General features: G+C 57.3%; 1 protein-coding gene across 4 annotated transcripts in view; it reads right to left on the bottom strand.

The window, feature by feature from the left end:
- The window catches only part of Piezo1 (piezo type mechanosensitive ion channel component 1 (Er blood group)), a 62,185-nt gene that overhangs the window by 28,231 nt on the left and 17,073 nt on the right, over nucleotides 1-16,881 (bottom strand). For all 4 annotated transcript variants that reach the window (XM_074055478.1, XM_074055479.1, XM_020173548.2 and 1 more), the window contains exon 2: nucleotides 3,323-3,418. In XM_074055478.1, coding sequence (XP_073911579.1) covers nucleotides 3,323-3,418 — 96 coding nt within the window. The remainder of the gene's footprint in view (nucleotides 1-3,322; nucleotides 3,419-16,881) is intronic.

The following is a 16,881-nucleotide window of genomic DNA, read 5'->3' as shown; positions in this document are numbered from 1 at the left end:
CACATACTCCCTCCTGGCTAGGCCATCTGAGCCACTCCTCTGTCTTGGGGATAGGAGCACATGCAGGCTGGACTGTGGCAGAAGGCCACCCAGTAGCCTTTGTTCCCAAATCACTGCCTTCCTCCCATCCCTCCGCCCACTAGGACAGGTGTAACCCCCACTGCCTCCACAGCAGGGCAGGGACTCAGCTGGACATAGGGGTGTCCAGCTGGAAAAAGGAGTGGGTCTTGGTGGGGGGGGGTTCCCTAGGGGAAACAGGAAGTGGGCTGGGAGCAGGGCCCTTTCAGCAGCAGGGCGGGCACCTCCCTTGGCATGCCTGACCCAGGACACTGGAGCCCCTGACTGCTGCTCAGCAGGGACAGGCTCAGGGGCCTCTCCCAGCCTCTTCCCTGTGGCATTTTAGGGTACTTCCACTTCCACTTCCCCCTCCCCCACCCCCCAGCAGACGCACCCCCCTTGCAGGGCTCCAGCACCCTCCAGCATCCCATGAGCTGTTCCCAGACATCGTCACTCCCCTGACCACGCTGGACTGGGGCTGGGCTGCCTGTGGGTCGGAACCCGTCTGACTGAGGATGTGCATGTGACCAGCCAGGGAGCCCTGGAAGCCACATACAGAGAGGGGCACCCACACACTGAAGGGGCATGGAGGGGGACAGCAGGGGTCAGATCAGTCTGAGCCAAGGGACCCCCAGTAGCAGGGGAAGAAGTGGAGAAGAAGGGCTCTCCCACCCACTCAGAGCCAAACCCTGGATAGCACAAACCAAAAGGCCACTGTGACCAGGTATCCCTAAGGCACAGTCCCATGGTGTAGACCTCTGTCCCAGGAGTGACAGGGCTGCCAGCCGTCCAATGGAGAATGACTGAGGATTGTCCCACTACTCTCAGCCACTTCCAGGCAGCCACCCTCCCATAGCACCCAAACTACTACCAACAGCCACAGGGGAACAGACAAGTACAGCCTGCAGGGGGTCTCTGAGCTGGGGGGATGGTGCCTTCCAAATAGAGAAGGGCAACAAATCTGGTCAGGCCCCGTGAGTCTCCTGCAGGGGGCTGGGGCTGGGGCAGGGATGAGGGGTCTCTGCCTCCAGAGAGCAGGGGGAGCCTGGGAAGCAGGTTTGCTCTACAGCAGGAATGCAGCTTCCCTAAGCTATAATCACAGGCAGGCTGTGAGCTGATCCCATAGGCCCTGCCTGGGACACCCAGGCTCAAGCCAGCCCCTGTTCCTGCCCTCACCCTGCACAGCTCAACTCAGCCCCTGGTCCAGGGGGTTAGGCTGCTGCCTGCGTAGGGATCAGGGCCGGACAGTGTCAGACCTTCCAGCAGCAGCCACTGCCAAGGCCGGCAGCTGCACAAGTCATAAACCCGCACCAGGCGCTCTGTATGGTCTGGTCTCACATTTTCCTCTCTCACGCCCGGAAAACCCAGGCAGCATCATGTCCCTGAAGGGCCTCTGAGGCTGAACAGACAGACAGATGGAGGGTCAGGCGAGAAGACTTCCCGCCCTGCCTCCCAAGTCTCCCGCTTCAATCCCTCTCCACCTGGCCAGGCAGGCCTGTACTTCCCGCCACTGGTCAAGGCCGTTTCCAGTCTCATACGGGGTGTGAAACAATTACAGGACAAGCGGCTTTCGGGGAGGGCCTGGGAACAGGGGAATGGGCTGTGGAGAGACAAGGCCTGGGAGCAGGATCTCAGCTCAGCAGTTCCACCACGAGAGAGGAGGTAGCCCAGCACCTCGGCTGTGCATCCTGGAGAAGCACTTTGCTTCTGCTGGGTCCCCAAAATGCCCTTCCCTGCCGTCTGCCTCCTGAATCCCACCCAGGCTCCAAGACCAGTGCTGGCCCCAAAATGCCTCAAGCGGGGTGGGGGCCTGAGGACTGGTTAGCCCAGGGGGTGGTGACCCCCACCTATGGTTGGCAGACCTCCCACTTTTGGACCCCAAAGATGTTCCTGTGCTAATCTCTGGCCCCCATGGACATGGGATCTCACACGGTAAAGGGGGTCAAGGCAGAGATGGGGTCGAGGCTGCTGGGAGCTGAGCTGACCTGGGGAGGCTGCTCTGGACGGTCACTGGTGCTTAGAACGAACCACAGTATGTTAGGAATGGAGGAGGAAGGCAGGGGTGGTGGGATGTGAGGATTCCGCCAGCAATCAGGGCTTTGAAGGAAGAAAGGGACACGAGCCAAGGAGCGTGGGCACCTCTATGAAGAGATGAGAAGACCACTTCCCCTGGAGCCTCCTGGAAGTACAGAGCCCGGTCCACATCCTGACTGCAGCCCTGTGACCCACTCAGAGACTAACTTCCTGAGCAGAGAGTCAGTGTGTGGCTTTCATTCCCAGGCGACTGACTCAGTTCAGCAGCCACAGGAAACCTATTCACCTGATGCCCCAAGGCCTATCAGCCATGTCCTCCACCTCCCAGAAGGACAGGGCCTGGGGACATGAGCGTCCTCAATGAGTCCTGGGCAGTCACACCCAACTCAGGCCCTTGCTGACCCTCAGATGCTTGGCTGCTGTTCATAGCCCCCTCTGCCCAAGGTGGGATCTCTGGGTACTTGCTGTCACCAAAAGGCACAAAATGGACACCAGGTACCCACAGTCCGGAGATGAAGGGTCCCCAGGGGGTCTGGTCCGTCTGCAGCTGCTGCCCAGCTGCCTGGGCTGTGCGCTGCTCCCCAGGGCACAGCAGCCCTGCCCGTTCCCAACATGGGGCTGAGCTGCAGCAGTGGTTTCCCCACTTCCCAACTTTCTGGCCTGAGTCCATGGCATGGCATCAACATCAGCCCCTTCTGTGGACACAGCTCCAAGGCTTGCCTGACCACCACGCACTTGTTTAGGGGACACAACAGTGAGATGCATCCCTGACCAGTTCAGTCATGGATCAAGTCCCTGCACTATGAGGTGATCTGAGGAACACCCAGGCCAGCAGGGCACCAAGGGAGTACAGGGAGAGCCCCTGTGTACCAGTGGCCTTGGTGAGTTGGCCGGAGGCTGCCCCCCAGGCAGAGGATGCTGTGTGGATAGTCATGGGGGAAAGAGTGACAGGAGCCTGGCAGGAAGATGGGTGGACCACAGTGCAGAGACCTGAACCCCTTGCTCAGATGAGACTCTGGGGCCCAATCACTCACTGTGGCTTCCCAAGGACTGTCCAGTGACAGATTGGGGGATCCACCCATAGCCCATCCCATCACCTGCATGGGTCCCCCTGCAACAAGCCAGACCAGACTGACATAGCTGCGGTCCAAATTGAAGGGCTGAGACTTCAGAGCCTTCATCTTTTATCAGGGCTGCTGCCCAGGACATGAGTGGGTTCTGTGGACCTTACCTCGGATGCTGTGCCGTGTGGGGCCCGGGAGCCAGGGCAGCAGTAGCAGGACCAGCAGGTAGACCAGCGAGAGCGCGTTGACACGCAGCAGGGTGGCTGTGGAGAAGACAGGTGGTCAGCAATGGCCAGCACCCTGGGGACCAGTGCTGTCCCAACACCCACTCCCCCATCCCTGTGAAGCTCTGTGCACCCATGTGTGCATCCACAGACACATGTGATTCTCCCTCAACATGACCCCACTGAGGTGGATTCATGCATGCAGGCATGCAGCCTGGCTACCACCTGATCCTAGCTCACACATTGCCCTCCTAACAGTGGTCTGAGGTGTCACCCGTTTTCTGATGTTGCCTTTCCTCCTTTGTGAAGTTTCATTTTCTTGATTAGCATGCAGTCTGACTGATGCTTTTAGTGTCTGGTTACAGAAACACTAACCCATGGGGAGCCATCAGGACACGGTGTGGTGCCCCAGTGCCCCACCTGTCCTGCCCATCTGTTCTCTGCACTGTGGTCCTGCCTCTTCCAGGTCACAATGACCAGAATCAGCAGCGTGGAGCCTGGCTTCTCACCACTGCATCTGAAGGTCCCCACACTGGTGCCTGTGTCAATGTATGGTGAGACAGTCTCCCTCAGAGAGCTCCTGATGCCCACACAGTGCCCACACTGTCCTGACATAGTCCACCAGGGTGGCCAGGGGACCCAGAGCGGTCCTGCCTGCCACTGGCCAACTGAGCTCCTTTCCTCCCAGGAGTGTGAGGTTTGCTGGAGATGAGATCCTGGGACCTTACACACGTGTCAGCACCAGGGGTGCTGGGGCCACTCAGCCTTTCCTGGGGTGCAGAGAGGGACTGGACCAGACCTTCCACATGCTGCCTGAGGGGCAGCAGCATCACACTGCACAGCCGCACCCCTGTGTGGCTGGAGCCACCTTCATACCCTCCACAGCTCGGACAATCACCACCCCTAGGAGCTGATCACATTGACCCCATCTGGCCCACACCAGGTCAGGAAGAAGCAGAGCACGAGTCAGTGCCAAGGCACATTGTGAGCCCCGTTCCCCGCCTCCCCTTGGACACCAACTCCAAAGCCAACCTTCTGCACCTAGCCGAGGCAGTACTGACCCTTCACTGTCCCACTGAGGGGCAGTCTTCTCTGGGGGCTGTCCCGCACATCCACTCTCTGCCCCTGCAGGTCCCCAAGTAGAGGACCCGTAGTCCAGCAATGGCTCTACAGTCACGTGGGTAGCAGCTGCTCCAAGTGGACAGGACTGAAGCAGGCTGACCTGAACTCAGAGACAGGAGTTGGTCCCCACTCAAGGGAGAGGTGCGGTTTCCAAGACAAGCCTGGCCAGGTTACCTCTTCTGAGAGCAGAGGGGACAGAGCAACAGCACCCACGTTGGGTAGAAGCCTCTTTGCAGAACTGTTGATCTGTGAGCACGTCTGGGTCAGACTTGTACCCCATCCCAAGCTGCCTAAACACAGGGTTCATCCTGGAGGAGCACCCCTCCTCAGGGGCCTCTAGCTTTTTCAACACAGTGACCACTCCGGGGCCTCCCAGGTGACCTGCTGCTTTGGGCAGGCCAAGGGTCCTGGCCCAGGTATGAAGCCTTCCCTCAGGCACAGTAGCTTCACTCCGGCTCCCTGGGCTGCCCTGGAGTCAGAATGCCCTTCTTTTTCCACTACGTACGCTGGCTAAAGCGATCACACAGCTCCCTTTTAAATCTAAAGTTTTCAACAATTATACATTTTCATAAAGAAAAATCAATCTGATCTGGCCCAAGAGGCAAGAGAGAAGTGCATTTACAGCAAACTCTTCCAAAGTTCCCATTTATTTTCCAGAGCTGCACTTTTTAGCCGGCAGCTTCTGCCTCTCTCCAGCAGTGCCAGCCCAGCCCCAGCCCCACAGTGGCCGTACTCTCCCGTCTCGAAATAGCCTGGTGAGTGCTTCTCCAGCCAAGTGACATCCACCCGTCCCTCCACCCATCCACTGATTCATCTATCTATCCGTCCATCCATCCACTCGTGTACCCATCCCTCCATCTGTCCACTCATCCACCTGTCCACCCATCTGCCCATTCATAGGTCCCAGTGACGTTCTCCTCAGAACCGATGCTACAGCTCCTTCCTCGGAGGAGCCCATGGTCTGATCTGCCAGAAATGTCCAACACTGAGCAAGTCCAAGTAGGGTAGTCAGGATGGTGTAAGAGCCAGGGAGGATCCTGGAGGCAGACGCGTAGGTCCTGGGGTGGGGACGGTGTGTGTCCCTATAGCCTGCCCAGCCCACATAGAAAGCAGCCCCTGAGGGCAGGCAGGGGGATGAGCGGGGGGGGGGGGGGGGGGGGGGGCCGACAGAGGTACCGAGTTTCAGTCGGGTAGATAAAAAAGTTCTGGAGGTGGATGGTGGTGACGGCCACACACTAATGTGAGTGTGCTTTTAATGCCACAGAGCTGAATGCTCAAAAATGGGTTAAAACGGCAACTTTTGTGGATTTTATCAAAATAAATAACACCTGAACTCTGTAAAGGATTGCAGAAGACAGATTTGAGGTTCTGAGAGGCATAGCTGGGCCAAGCCTGGGCGGCTGTCAACAGCAGAATGCAACATGGGGGGGGGATGCTGAGAACTGGAGGCCTGGGGCCCCCACCTTCCCCACCCGCTCCCAACTCCAGGCTGAACAGAAAGGAAAGAAACTCCAAGTGGTTCCATCTATCAAATCAGGAAATCGGAGATGGTGGGGGAGGGGGGCACTGTAGACCAGCAAAGAGTGCTGCCCCACCCTGGAGGCCCCCTTCCTACCCAAGGCCTGGATCTGCCATGCGCCTTGGCCCTACAGGCGGGCCTGGGAGAGGCACAGACTCCCAGAGCTCCTCTATTAGGTCAGCTCCTTCCTTCCATTCAGCCCAGGGTTGGCCCCACCAGGCAAGCAGAGTTACACAGGACACTCACATCCAGGGGATTTGCACTCTTCCCCAACACAGATGAGTTAACTGAGATTTGGGGGGGCAAAGGGTCCCATTCAAAGCTTCATCTCTTTAATGCAGACGCTGGGCGCCCCAGAGCAAGGCAGTTCACTGGGGATAAGCTGTGAGACAGACTGGGCCTGGCTGGTCTTCCTGACTCCATCTTTTGCTGTCAGTCCTGCCAGGAGGCTGGCACCAGGCAGGCGGGTGGCGCCTGGTCAACTCCAGACATTGGCCAGGGTAGATGTGAGCAGAGAAGGTCAGGCCCTATGACTCCAGCCCCAGAGGGCATGGTGAGAGAAGGGGCTTTGGGGGTTTTAGTCCTGTTACCAAGCCTGAGGGTCTGTGTACAGAAAAGCAGCAGCCAGGACTGGTGACCTCAGATGGGACCGGAGGGAAGGCAGAATGGCTGACTCCTGAAACTGTGCTTTGATGAGGGAACAGCCTCTGAAAGCGGAGAGAGCTGATGAGTGGCTGGCTCTACACCAGAGCTGCTCAGTGCTCTCTGGGGTTGGCGGCTTGTTGGTCTGTCTGCATTGATGTGTCCTCAACCGTGCCCATATGCCAAGAAGGCCAGAGGGGAGATACCAGCACAGGCTGCCTGGAGGAGGCAGTCTTGCTTTTGCCCTTGTAGGCTGGCTACCTTGCCTGCTGGAGAAGTGGGGGCAAAGATGTTCCAAGGAAGGGACAAAGCCTGCCGGGCCAACAGGCATGGCTCCCTCCTCCCCTGACTAGGGCTGTGACCTCACAGGAAACAGGCCTTTCCTGAGCCAGCAACAATAGGGGGGCGGAGGCAGGAAGGGACCCTTGGTGTCAGGGCATGCTTAACCCTTCACAGACCCTCAGTCCCCATGTCAAAGGCTGAAGACCCCAGCCAGTCCCATCCCATGCTGGGAAAACTGGAGCCACTGGGATGGGCAGAGCTGGGTCAGAAAGAGCCAGCAGTAAAAGTCACAAACACCTCAAGGGAGCAACAGGACCCTACACCACCCTAGTTCATTCCACACACGGCCAGTCACCACCTGCTCCCATCACCCACAGGAAGATGGGGCCCACACCGCAGACATGAGACTCCACTTAAAGATGTACTTCTTGGGATGTGTTGGCCCACCTGGCCCAGGCCCTAGGTGGAAGAAAATCCACGAGGACAAGCTGTGGTCTCATGCAAGCCTCAAAAAGACTGCCCCAAGACCAGGTCTCCTCTCTAAGGTGGGGCGAGCCAAGCAGGACGGTGTGCAGGGCCTCAGCATGACGGACACATGTGTATGCCCTTGCTGAGAGAAGGCTACATGTCTGTAGCCTTGCAGAGAGAACCGGTATTAGCTCTATTTTCAGAGAGGCTCCAGGAAATGGGCCAGCGGACTGAAGTGCGATGCTGCTCTGCCAGTTGTTTCCCCAAACCAGCACTGGACAGGCAGCAGGAAGTGGTATAGAGAAGCAGCAGCCAGCTCTCATGGGGGTGGACTGACATGGCAGGTAGAGGACAGCAAAGTCTCAGACGTGGTGTCCTGGTCCATATGGGCCTCAGGAGCCGAGGACAAAGGCCTATTAGCTCAGGCTAAGAAGAGCTTTGTAAGCACTGTTGGCAATAATGGCGCCGATGGGTTTCGGTTTTTACCGCACCCTTAAGTCTGTTTCCCAGGTTCGTGGTCCAGCCTCAAGTCTAGCTTGAACCCTCCTTCTGCCCCAACCTCCAATCAGCACAAACCATAAGATCCTAACCCATCAGATCATGCTGAGTCCCACTGAGGGGTATTTAAGCCCCTGCCCCTCTCTCCCTCTCTCTTGGCTCTCCCTCGGCTCTCTCCCTCTCCCACCGGCAATAAAGAATCTCTTGGCCAGATCACTCCTCTCCACGTGGTCACTTTTGGGGCCCACATGTCCAACATGCACCACCAGGTGAAGCTGGGTCACTGCCCAGCATAGGCACAGTACTGGGTGAGCTCTCATATAATCCCCACAGCCTCCGTGGGGACTGCTGCTGTCATCTCTACCTGCAGATGAGGTGACAGTGAATCTCAAGACGGCTAATGCATCAAATAACTCCTCCTCAAGAGGGGTACAGTTCTAGGTAGCCCAGCCTCCCAGCCTCCAGGCCACCTGCCTCCAAGGAGGCAGAATAGAAGGTACTCCAGGAGGAGGGTCACCCCTAGGCCAAGAGGGCAGGAGGACCTGGATAAAGGCTCCAGCATACGACCAGGGAGCTTGGGGGTACAACTTGAGTCTGTACCCCACAGCCCTGACCACACGGGGTATACAAGATGCCCACAAGTTGGCCCAGTGAGCAGTATCACAGTCCTGGGGTGGAGGTGTTTGCCCTGCACTGGATCCATGGAAGCAGGCTCTTCTTGGGGATGTGAGACAGGGTCAGAGGAGGTGGCCTTCACACCCTGGAGCAGACCTAGCCAGAACCCTCCACACACTAATAGCCAGCGTGGACCACTGATGGGCCGTAATGTGGTCCCATCCTCAGGAGGCAAGCTCCTGCCCACACGGCAGAAGAGAGCATACCCTGTGGTTCAGTCAGTGTCCTGGAGCAGCACTAAAAGCAAGTCCTCATCCCCAGGGAAGGGGCATGCTAAGGCCAGTGCACATGCCCGAAGGAAGGAAAAAGGGAGACCTAGAACTCCAATTCAGACCCTGGAGGCCTAAGGCCAGAGGCCAAAGAATATGGCCCAGGAGCCCAGGGTGCCTGTGGTTGGGAGAGGGTCTGTGTCCAGCAGGACTGTGCGAGCATGCAGCCGAGAATGCTCTGTGCACTGCAGCCTGCAGAGAGGGGTGACGGCGGGGTCTGTACTGGAGGGAGAAGCAGGTGCTTGGAACGAGGCTGATGCCAGCTGAGAGTTTGGAAAAAGTTCTGGAAGGAGGTGAGCAGTGAGCTAATCAGGACACCAGCTCACCGCTGCCCTGCCTGCCTCCTCGACTGTGAGAGGACTAAAGGACTGAGGTCTAGGTAGGCCTGGTGTTGCATCAACTCTGGGGGCACAGAGGCAGAGCTGTGACCCAAGTGGCTGTCTATGGCTCCTCTCAAGGGAGGCAGCTCCCTGTGTCACAGGCAGGCAAACTGAGCCCAGAATAGTCAGCGGCACATTCACATCACAGAACAGTCCTGCCCCCAAGCCGGGCTCAGCAGACACTCTAGACAGCAGACTGGGTCCCCAGGTGGTGACCAGTCCCTTCTACAGAGGAATAGACACCAAGGGACAATGGTCCTCATGGCTCCAGAGCAGATTCAAGCCCCAATTTCTTGCCAGCATTCAAGGCCCCCACTGTGAGCCTCCTATGCTTACCTGACCTTGGTCTCCTGTGTCCACCTGACCGGTGGGCTTTCTGTTGCTCTCCAGTAAGCCAGGGCCCTGTCTGTACTCCAACCTTGGCTCAAATGGTGCCCTGGCCTGGGGCCTCCTCTACCTCTCCCAAGCTGTTCCTGCCACATGTCCCCCAGTTGGCCCTGGCGCTCCTCTCCCCTCTGATGCCCCTCAAGCCTGTGGCCTACAGCAGCTCATGGCGGACTGCTCCTCCTCCAGCTTGTGCCAGGGACAGCATTTGAAAACACACAGCCCACCACTGCTCCAGGTGCCCTGGAGAAACACGGTCACGGATTCACGAGACATTGGACATACCTGGCACTCTAGAGCAGCATTGGCAAGAACAGCATTTGCTGTGTGTCCATGACCAAAGTGAGACCGCTGGGGACATTATGGAGCCCCATGTACACCAGGATGTGCCCTGTAGAACTGACACCACTGGACTCCCCGACCTGTCAACTGTTTGATGGCCATGGACAAATCTAACCTCTCTGTTTGTTCAGCAGCCATAAGCAAGTGTCAAGCACTGCTGCAGTTACATAGTGCCTGCCACTCAGCATGCAGAAGTCCACATACAGTACAAGGGGCCGTTGCAGCACACAGGAGCCATCAAAACACACAAGAGTTGACCCGTACCAGTCTCTAAAGTGCCGTCCAGCGATATGGCCAGAAAATATGCCCATTATGATTCCTTTTGTGTAAAAACTAAAAGTAAAGCAAAAACAGCCCATGTGTCTCATCTAATGTGTAAGACAGCTAAAGGATCCACAGGAACAAGGGTCAAGGCTGGTCTCTGCAGAAGAGACCCTTGGTTCTATCATCTCCTTTCCACAGGACAACGTCTCAGTGTTACTGGAGTGGTTAATAAGTGAGGTGACTGCAAAAGCCTGGTGAGATCAGCCAGAGAGCAGCAGTCAGGTCAGCTCGCCAAAGCCCTGTCTATCCTTCATGAAGGGGACAGAGGCAGAGAAGGTCACAAGCCATCTGCATTCCAAAGCATGCAGCAGCTGCAGGACTAGAACCCAGGCCTGCTGACCCACTGGGCATCCTGCTGCTACCTGCTGATCATGTGAGGGGCCAGAAGGGCCTGGGGGCTGGGGTGGACCAGATGGCAACTGCCAGGCAGGATGGCTGCTGGGCTGGGGGGTCCAGGTCCATGCCCTGGTCACCCTTTGCTAGCCTGCTCCAACTCCCAGTTGCCTCTCTGCCTTATTTGGCTTGGGCCAGAAACCATAAACACTCAGTGGAGGCTTCTGCCAGTGGGTGGGGCCGGGCAGGGGAAGCAGAGGAGGGGAGGACGTGGCACAGAGAACTCCAGCAGCAGCTGGCTCAGCCCTGCTCCTCGCTAGAGCTGTGCAGCAGACTCAGGCTACAGCTCTAATGGAGCCCCCGTGGCCACACCTGCTGCCCCCCAAGAGACAGAGCACAAAAACTAAATGCAAACCCAGGCCTTGTGGAAGAGGAAGGTTGGTGCAGTCAGCCCAGGACACATGGGGAGGCTGGCTGTCCCAGGTACCTCCCCAGCCTTGAGGGCAAGACCTATGGTCAGGGTTAGCCTGGGCAGTGTGGGTGGACATCTTGGGGCCCTAAGCATGGAAGCCTTGAGAGCAGGCAGAGGTGAAACTGGCAAGGAAAGACCCATTCTCACCAGCCAGGTGGCAGCTGGCCGAGCCTGCACCTTCCCAAAGATCCAGCCCCTTAGTCCACCTCTAAAGAGGCCTCCCCCGCCCTGCCCTGCTCCCACTTGTCACCTTTAAGGTCCTGGGTGGATACTGCACCCAATAGTCACATTTTCCATGAGCAAAAACCAACCAGGACCAAGTTCCACCTCTTTGTCCACCACTCCAAAACCCACCCTGAACCCAGGCTGGCAAGGGCTGTGGGGCCCCTTGGCAACTCCAGGGCTGGCTATAGGCAGCTGTGTTCACAAGCGACGCCTTACCTCCCACACGCCACTCCCCACCTGCCAGCACTGGAGCCGGGAGAAGACTCTCTTCCAACCCCACCTTCCCAGCAAGGGGAACTGAGAAAGTCAAACCCACTAAGCTCGTGTAAAAGTGCAGAGAGGTGGTTTCAGAGCACTTCACCATTTACAGAGCTCTGGACACTGCAGAGACCTTTCATTCCACTGGAGAGAAGACTCAAGGAAAGATAAGACAGTAAATGGTGGCTGCAGGAGGGCATGTGACCCCCTGGACCAGTGAGGGGACGGTGCAGCTGCCTTAGCCTCAGCATGAGAGGTGCAGGGAATGTCGTTATGACTACTTGGAGGCCGGCCAAGCAGCCTGGGGCTCTGAACAACTTCTGGAGCATTTAATTAGCACAGTGTCAGGGTTTAATTAACCCAGTGTCCGGGAAACGTGGTTTTATGGCTCATCTAACCTGCACAGGGCAAGTCGCTAGCAGCCTGGCTCCCTCCCACTCTGTACAATGGGCTTCATAAGGTCATGTTGAGAAACGAAGGCTGACGGTGGCTTAGTAGCCACTGTGAGCTGGGCGAGGGACCCCCAAAAGGAACAGGGAGCCCAGGGCATCCACCATGGCCCCTGCCAGTCTGGACAACCAACCACCCCTCCCAGCTACTCAGTCATGGAGACCAAGGGATTTGCAGGCCAGGAAGGGGGCTAAGTGCAGACAAGGTGGCCGTGCAGGGGACACAAAAGACCCCAGCTGTACATGGCTGTGTGGATGGGGACAGGAAGGACACGCCCAGGGAGCCGGTTATGGTCCACAGGGCTCTGTAGACACCGGCCTGAGATTCTCACTCAAGACTGGAGTGAGTCCACTTCACAGTTAAGCAGAACAAGGCTGCAGGATGAGGCAACTCCCCAGGGTGACCAGGTGGCAGGTGAAGTAGGTGGGACATGAACCCCTGAGTTCCCACTCTTAACCAGTGTGCCACCTAGAAGGGTAGCAGACCAGTCCCCTGATGGAGGGGACTATTTAGTGGCCTTCACGTGGACACAGCCTCACCCAAAAGCTTAGGCACATGTGAGCAAGTGCTGTGCCTACTCAGCAGATGTGGGTGGGAGTGAGATGTCCCTCTGATGGGCACTCAGACCTCTCATCCTGGTCGTCTCAGACAGCTGGACACCAGAGACCAGAGCCCCACCAGTGAGGCTCTCTTCCCTGCCCACCGCCCTGGCCGCCTGTCCCTAAAACAACCCGGGCAATGCTGCCCACTGTGCACAGGCCTCAGTATTCATTCACCCCATGTTGTCCACCTGGAGGGGGACCCTCAACAATGAGGAGAGTGGATTCCAGGGCACAGGGTGGGCTGCATTCTATGCCAGCCATCCAAACCCCCCTCCCCAAGTCCACAGTGTGGGTTCCACTCCAGCACCCCCAGCCTCTGGGGAGGGAGGACGCCAGGTTTATCTGGGTAGCCATCTCTGCTGGTTGACGTAAGTCAACAATCAGGAGATGGGTGTGGGCAAGGCAGGGCCCCAGGAAGGACATGGGTCCAGACTGACGGAGTCAACATGGCCCCCAGTCCAGCCTGGGCCAGCAGAGCTGCCCCTGAAGGGGTGATGCCTCCTACCAGCCCACCTGCAGCTCAGGGATCTCAGGCCTCAGCAGGGAGTCCAGCCAGGAGGGGCTGCCACCAGCCCTATACATGGTAAGCTACCAACAAAACCAGCTGCAGAACCAGGTCTCTGCCCCTCAGTCATGCAGGTTCCCAGGGCCTGAGACAGGAGCTTGCCTGCCCTCCAAGCTAGTCAGCCCTGTTCACCCCTCACCTGGTCCACTGGAGACAGATCAGATCCCCTCTAGCACAAAGAAAAGGATGCCTGGTGGAGGAGGGGGGCAGCTCAGCTGCAAACAGCACAGGGCAGACCCTGTGAGTTGTGTCCCAGTGGGCAAGAGCAACTCAGCAAGTCAGGTGGGACAGCAGGAGCAAGGACCGAGCAGCCAGCAGCGGTCTTGTCTAAGTGGAGGCTCCTTTGCACCATTTGTTAGATGGAGAAACTGAGGCACAAGAGGTCCAGTGTTGTACTGAGGACATCATGACCTCTCACAGCTTTAACTGCTCCCCCAGACACCAAGCCCTGACCAGGACAGCTCCTTCATCCACCTGCAATATACAAACAGGTTCCACAGGCCCTTTCCTTGGGACACTCAAGACCTTGGAGCCCCCAACCCCAAACACTACACCTGACACTCAGTAGCACCAGGTCACTCAGTAGTTAGCTCCAAACCAGCAGCCAGTTAGGGACAAGGCCACGGAGGCTGGCTTCAGACACCACGACAGGACACAGGCTTGGGTGTGAGGCCAGATGACACCTAGGTTATGGTTATGAGTCACACTGCCCATTGCCCAGCTGGTGAGCCAGTGGCTGAAAAGACAAAGCGAGCACAGAGAAAGGCCGCTTCAAACAGGCAGCGGCTCCTGGCAGGTCAGTTACAGCAGGGGCACTGCTGGCTCCTTGAACGTATAAGGGGCTCCTCACTGTCACCTGGTCAAAGGCCGAGGCTGGTGGCGAGCAGATCAGCTCCAGGCCATTGAGCAAGCTCCTGCTCTTCCTCTGTGACCCTCTGTTTCTTCCTCTAGACAGTGGGGAGGACAGTTCTGGTCCTGCCCCTCCCATAGAGACCAGGTGTGTGTTGGGGAGTGTCTCCTGGGTACGGGGGTACAGAGTTCAGAGCCAGCGTTCTCTGGGAAGGCACTGGGCACCCCACTTGCTTACCGGGAACTCTCATCAAGGTGTTTGAGGAATGTGCAGAGCAGGGTCATGGTCGGTAGTGTCCCCTCACGCTCTCTGGATGACCCGAGGAGCAGAAAGCACATTCCAGAGGTCTCTTGGACCACACCAATTAGCATGGAAGGGCTGGCATTAAGCCCAACGTGATCTCCTGACCTGGAGCCATTCCGCCCCCAGCATTCCAGGCAGACCTGAGAGGGCAGGACTCCCATCGGGACAGCCCTGACCCAGGGTACCTGAGCAGGGCTGAAAGAGGCCACTCTGGGTTCCACAGGGCCCATCCCAACCCAGAGACAGGGGATGGAGCCACACAGCCTGGGGCACTCCTGAGCCAAGACACAGCCACTCTACCCAAGCGCCTCACCTTGTCCTCTGAGGCTACAGAGTGAGCTGGGCCCCAGCACCTCACACAGCAGAGCTCACCTGGGACCAACCACCAGGCAGAGGCCCTGACGACAGCGCTCCCGGAGCTGCTCAGGCTGGGGTGAGAGCAGCCACAACCCTCCTTCCAGAGAAGGCAACTTCCCATGGGGGTCTCTGCCTCAGGAATGCTGGCCCACCTGAACACCCAGGCCAGGCCATGGCACTGGAGACACAATCAGAGCTCTGACCTCAGGCACCTGCCGTCCAGGGTGGGATGCTGCTGTAATGGCAGGAAGAGCATGGGGTCATGACACAGGACAGGGTCCAGATTTGCTCCCCCCCAAATAAATACAAACCAGGGGAGGTGGCCATGCCTGTAATCTCAGCATTTGGGAGACCAGAGCAGACTAGGCTATGTACATAGAGCTTGTGTCAAAGCAATAACAACACAAAAACCCAAATACAGTTGCCCCTCGGTAGCTGTGAGGCATTGGTCCCAGGCCCCCCGCAGGTACCAAAACCCACAGTGCTCAAGCCCCTTCTACAAAATGTTGTAGTGTCTGGACAGAACCTCTGCATGTCCTCCCACAGGCTTAAGTCACACCAGGCAAGTGCTATGAAAACGGCTGTTACATTGTATTGTTCAGAAATAATGAACGGTGGGTAAACCCACTGTGCAGGCGCAGCAATCCAGGCCTGACTTCACAGTGCGGGAACGAGATGAAGATGAATGAGCAGCTGGGCGCCAATGGCTCAAGTCTATAATCCTAGCTACTTAGGAGGCGAGATTGGGAGGATCACAGTTTGAGGCCAGCCCAGGCAAACAGTTCAAGAGACTCCATCTCCAAAATAACCAGAGCCACCTGCTTTGCAAGTATGAAACCCTGAATTCAAACTCTAGTCCTGCAAAAAAAAAAAAAAAAAAAAAAAAGACTAGCAATGCTCAAACACAAACAGCAGGTCCTGGAGACATGAGGGATACAGCAGGTGAGTCACACATCTGTTCATTCACAGAGATTCAGCTTAGTGTTTGGTGCACAGCAAATGAAAAGTTCTGCTTTCTGGAACCCTCCAGATTGTGCGTGTGTCTGTGTGTGTTGTACTGGGGTTTGAACTCAGGGCCTCATGCTTGCTAGGCAAGGACTCTAACACTTGAGCCACATTCCCTGTCCTTTGCTCTGTGGTTGGTTGAATCCACAGGTGCAGAACCTGTGGACTGACTGTCTGTAGGGTTGGCCGCCTGAGTCAGGTGGCTACAGAGCTGGTGATGTAGGGAGGAGCTGGGCCAAACTCTGTCCTCACAAGCCCCGAGTTTCCCCGGGCCAAGGTGGATGATGAACCAGGAATCAAAGAAACAGAGCATCTGATGAGGTGGGTCCCTGGGGAAAGCAGGGACTCTGGGGGCACTGGAGCTGCATTGGTGGTGAGAAGGATCTGGGCCTGAGGACTCTAGCAGAGGGAGCATCAAGTGCAAAGGCCCTGGGGTGGAAACCTGTGACAAGGTAGGACTTGATGTGAGACACTGGGTCACAGGAGGGCTACCACTGTCCCTGTTAAGTTCTCTGCTGCCCAGATTAAGTATCATTCATCCTACAGAGTGGAGGTCCTCAAAATGGGGTTCCCAGGCCACACCACCTCACCAGGGAACCTGCGGCAATACAGCCTCAGGGTTGCCCAGACCTGGGCAAGGTGGCAGTCTGGCTCTAATGTGTGGAGGTCAAATGTGTCTCCACTGACTCCTTCAAGAAACAGGTGGCAGGCCACAGTCAGCCATCAAGATCCACCTGCTGCAACCTGTCCAGCAGTGGACACTCACCTCCCTACACCACCATGGAAGCTGATGGCCTGCGCTGGGCTCTCTGTGGCCTCACTCCCAGGATGGTCACCGGTGCCTAGTAGGGACAGACAGCCCCCAGCCGCTCGTTTCAGAAAATCGCTGCTCCATAGGAGGTCTGGACACTGGTCAATTCCCCTCAGGGTCAGGGCTCCCTTTCCAAATGTGGTGCCCGGCCCAGGCAGCTCCAGCCACCACACATCCCTCAGCAGCTCCCGGCTGGGACTCGAGGTGGCATGCTGACTCAGACCCCCACCCTGTGACTCACCCAGTCCACGGCACCCCATACTTCTCAACCATCCAGTCTGGCTTGTGCAAGCTGCCCTGGAGCCTGGAGACGGGCTGGGGCTCTTCAGGACCTCCCCTGGCACCTGGGAGGAATGCTACCTGGCT

Source organism: Castor canadensis, chromosome 15 (assembly GCF_047511655.1).
Source record: "Castor canadensis chromosome 15, mCasCan1.hap1v2, whole genome shotgun sequence".
Taxonomy (NCBI): Eukaryota; Metazoa; Chordata; class Mammalia; order Rodentia; family Castoridae; genus Castor; species Castor canadensis.
The sequence above is the reverse complement of the archived record's forward strand: the minus strand, read 5'-3'. Positions and strand labels throughout refer to the sequence as shown.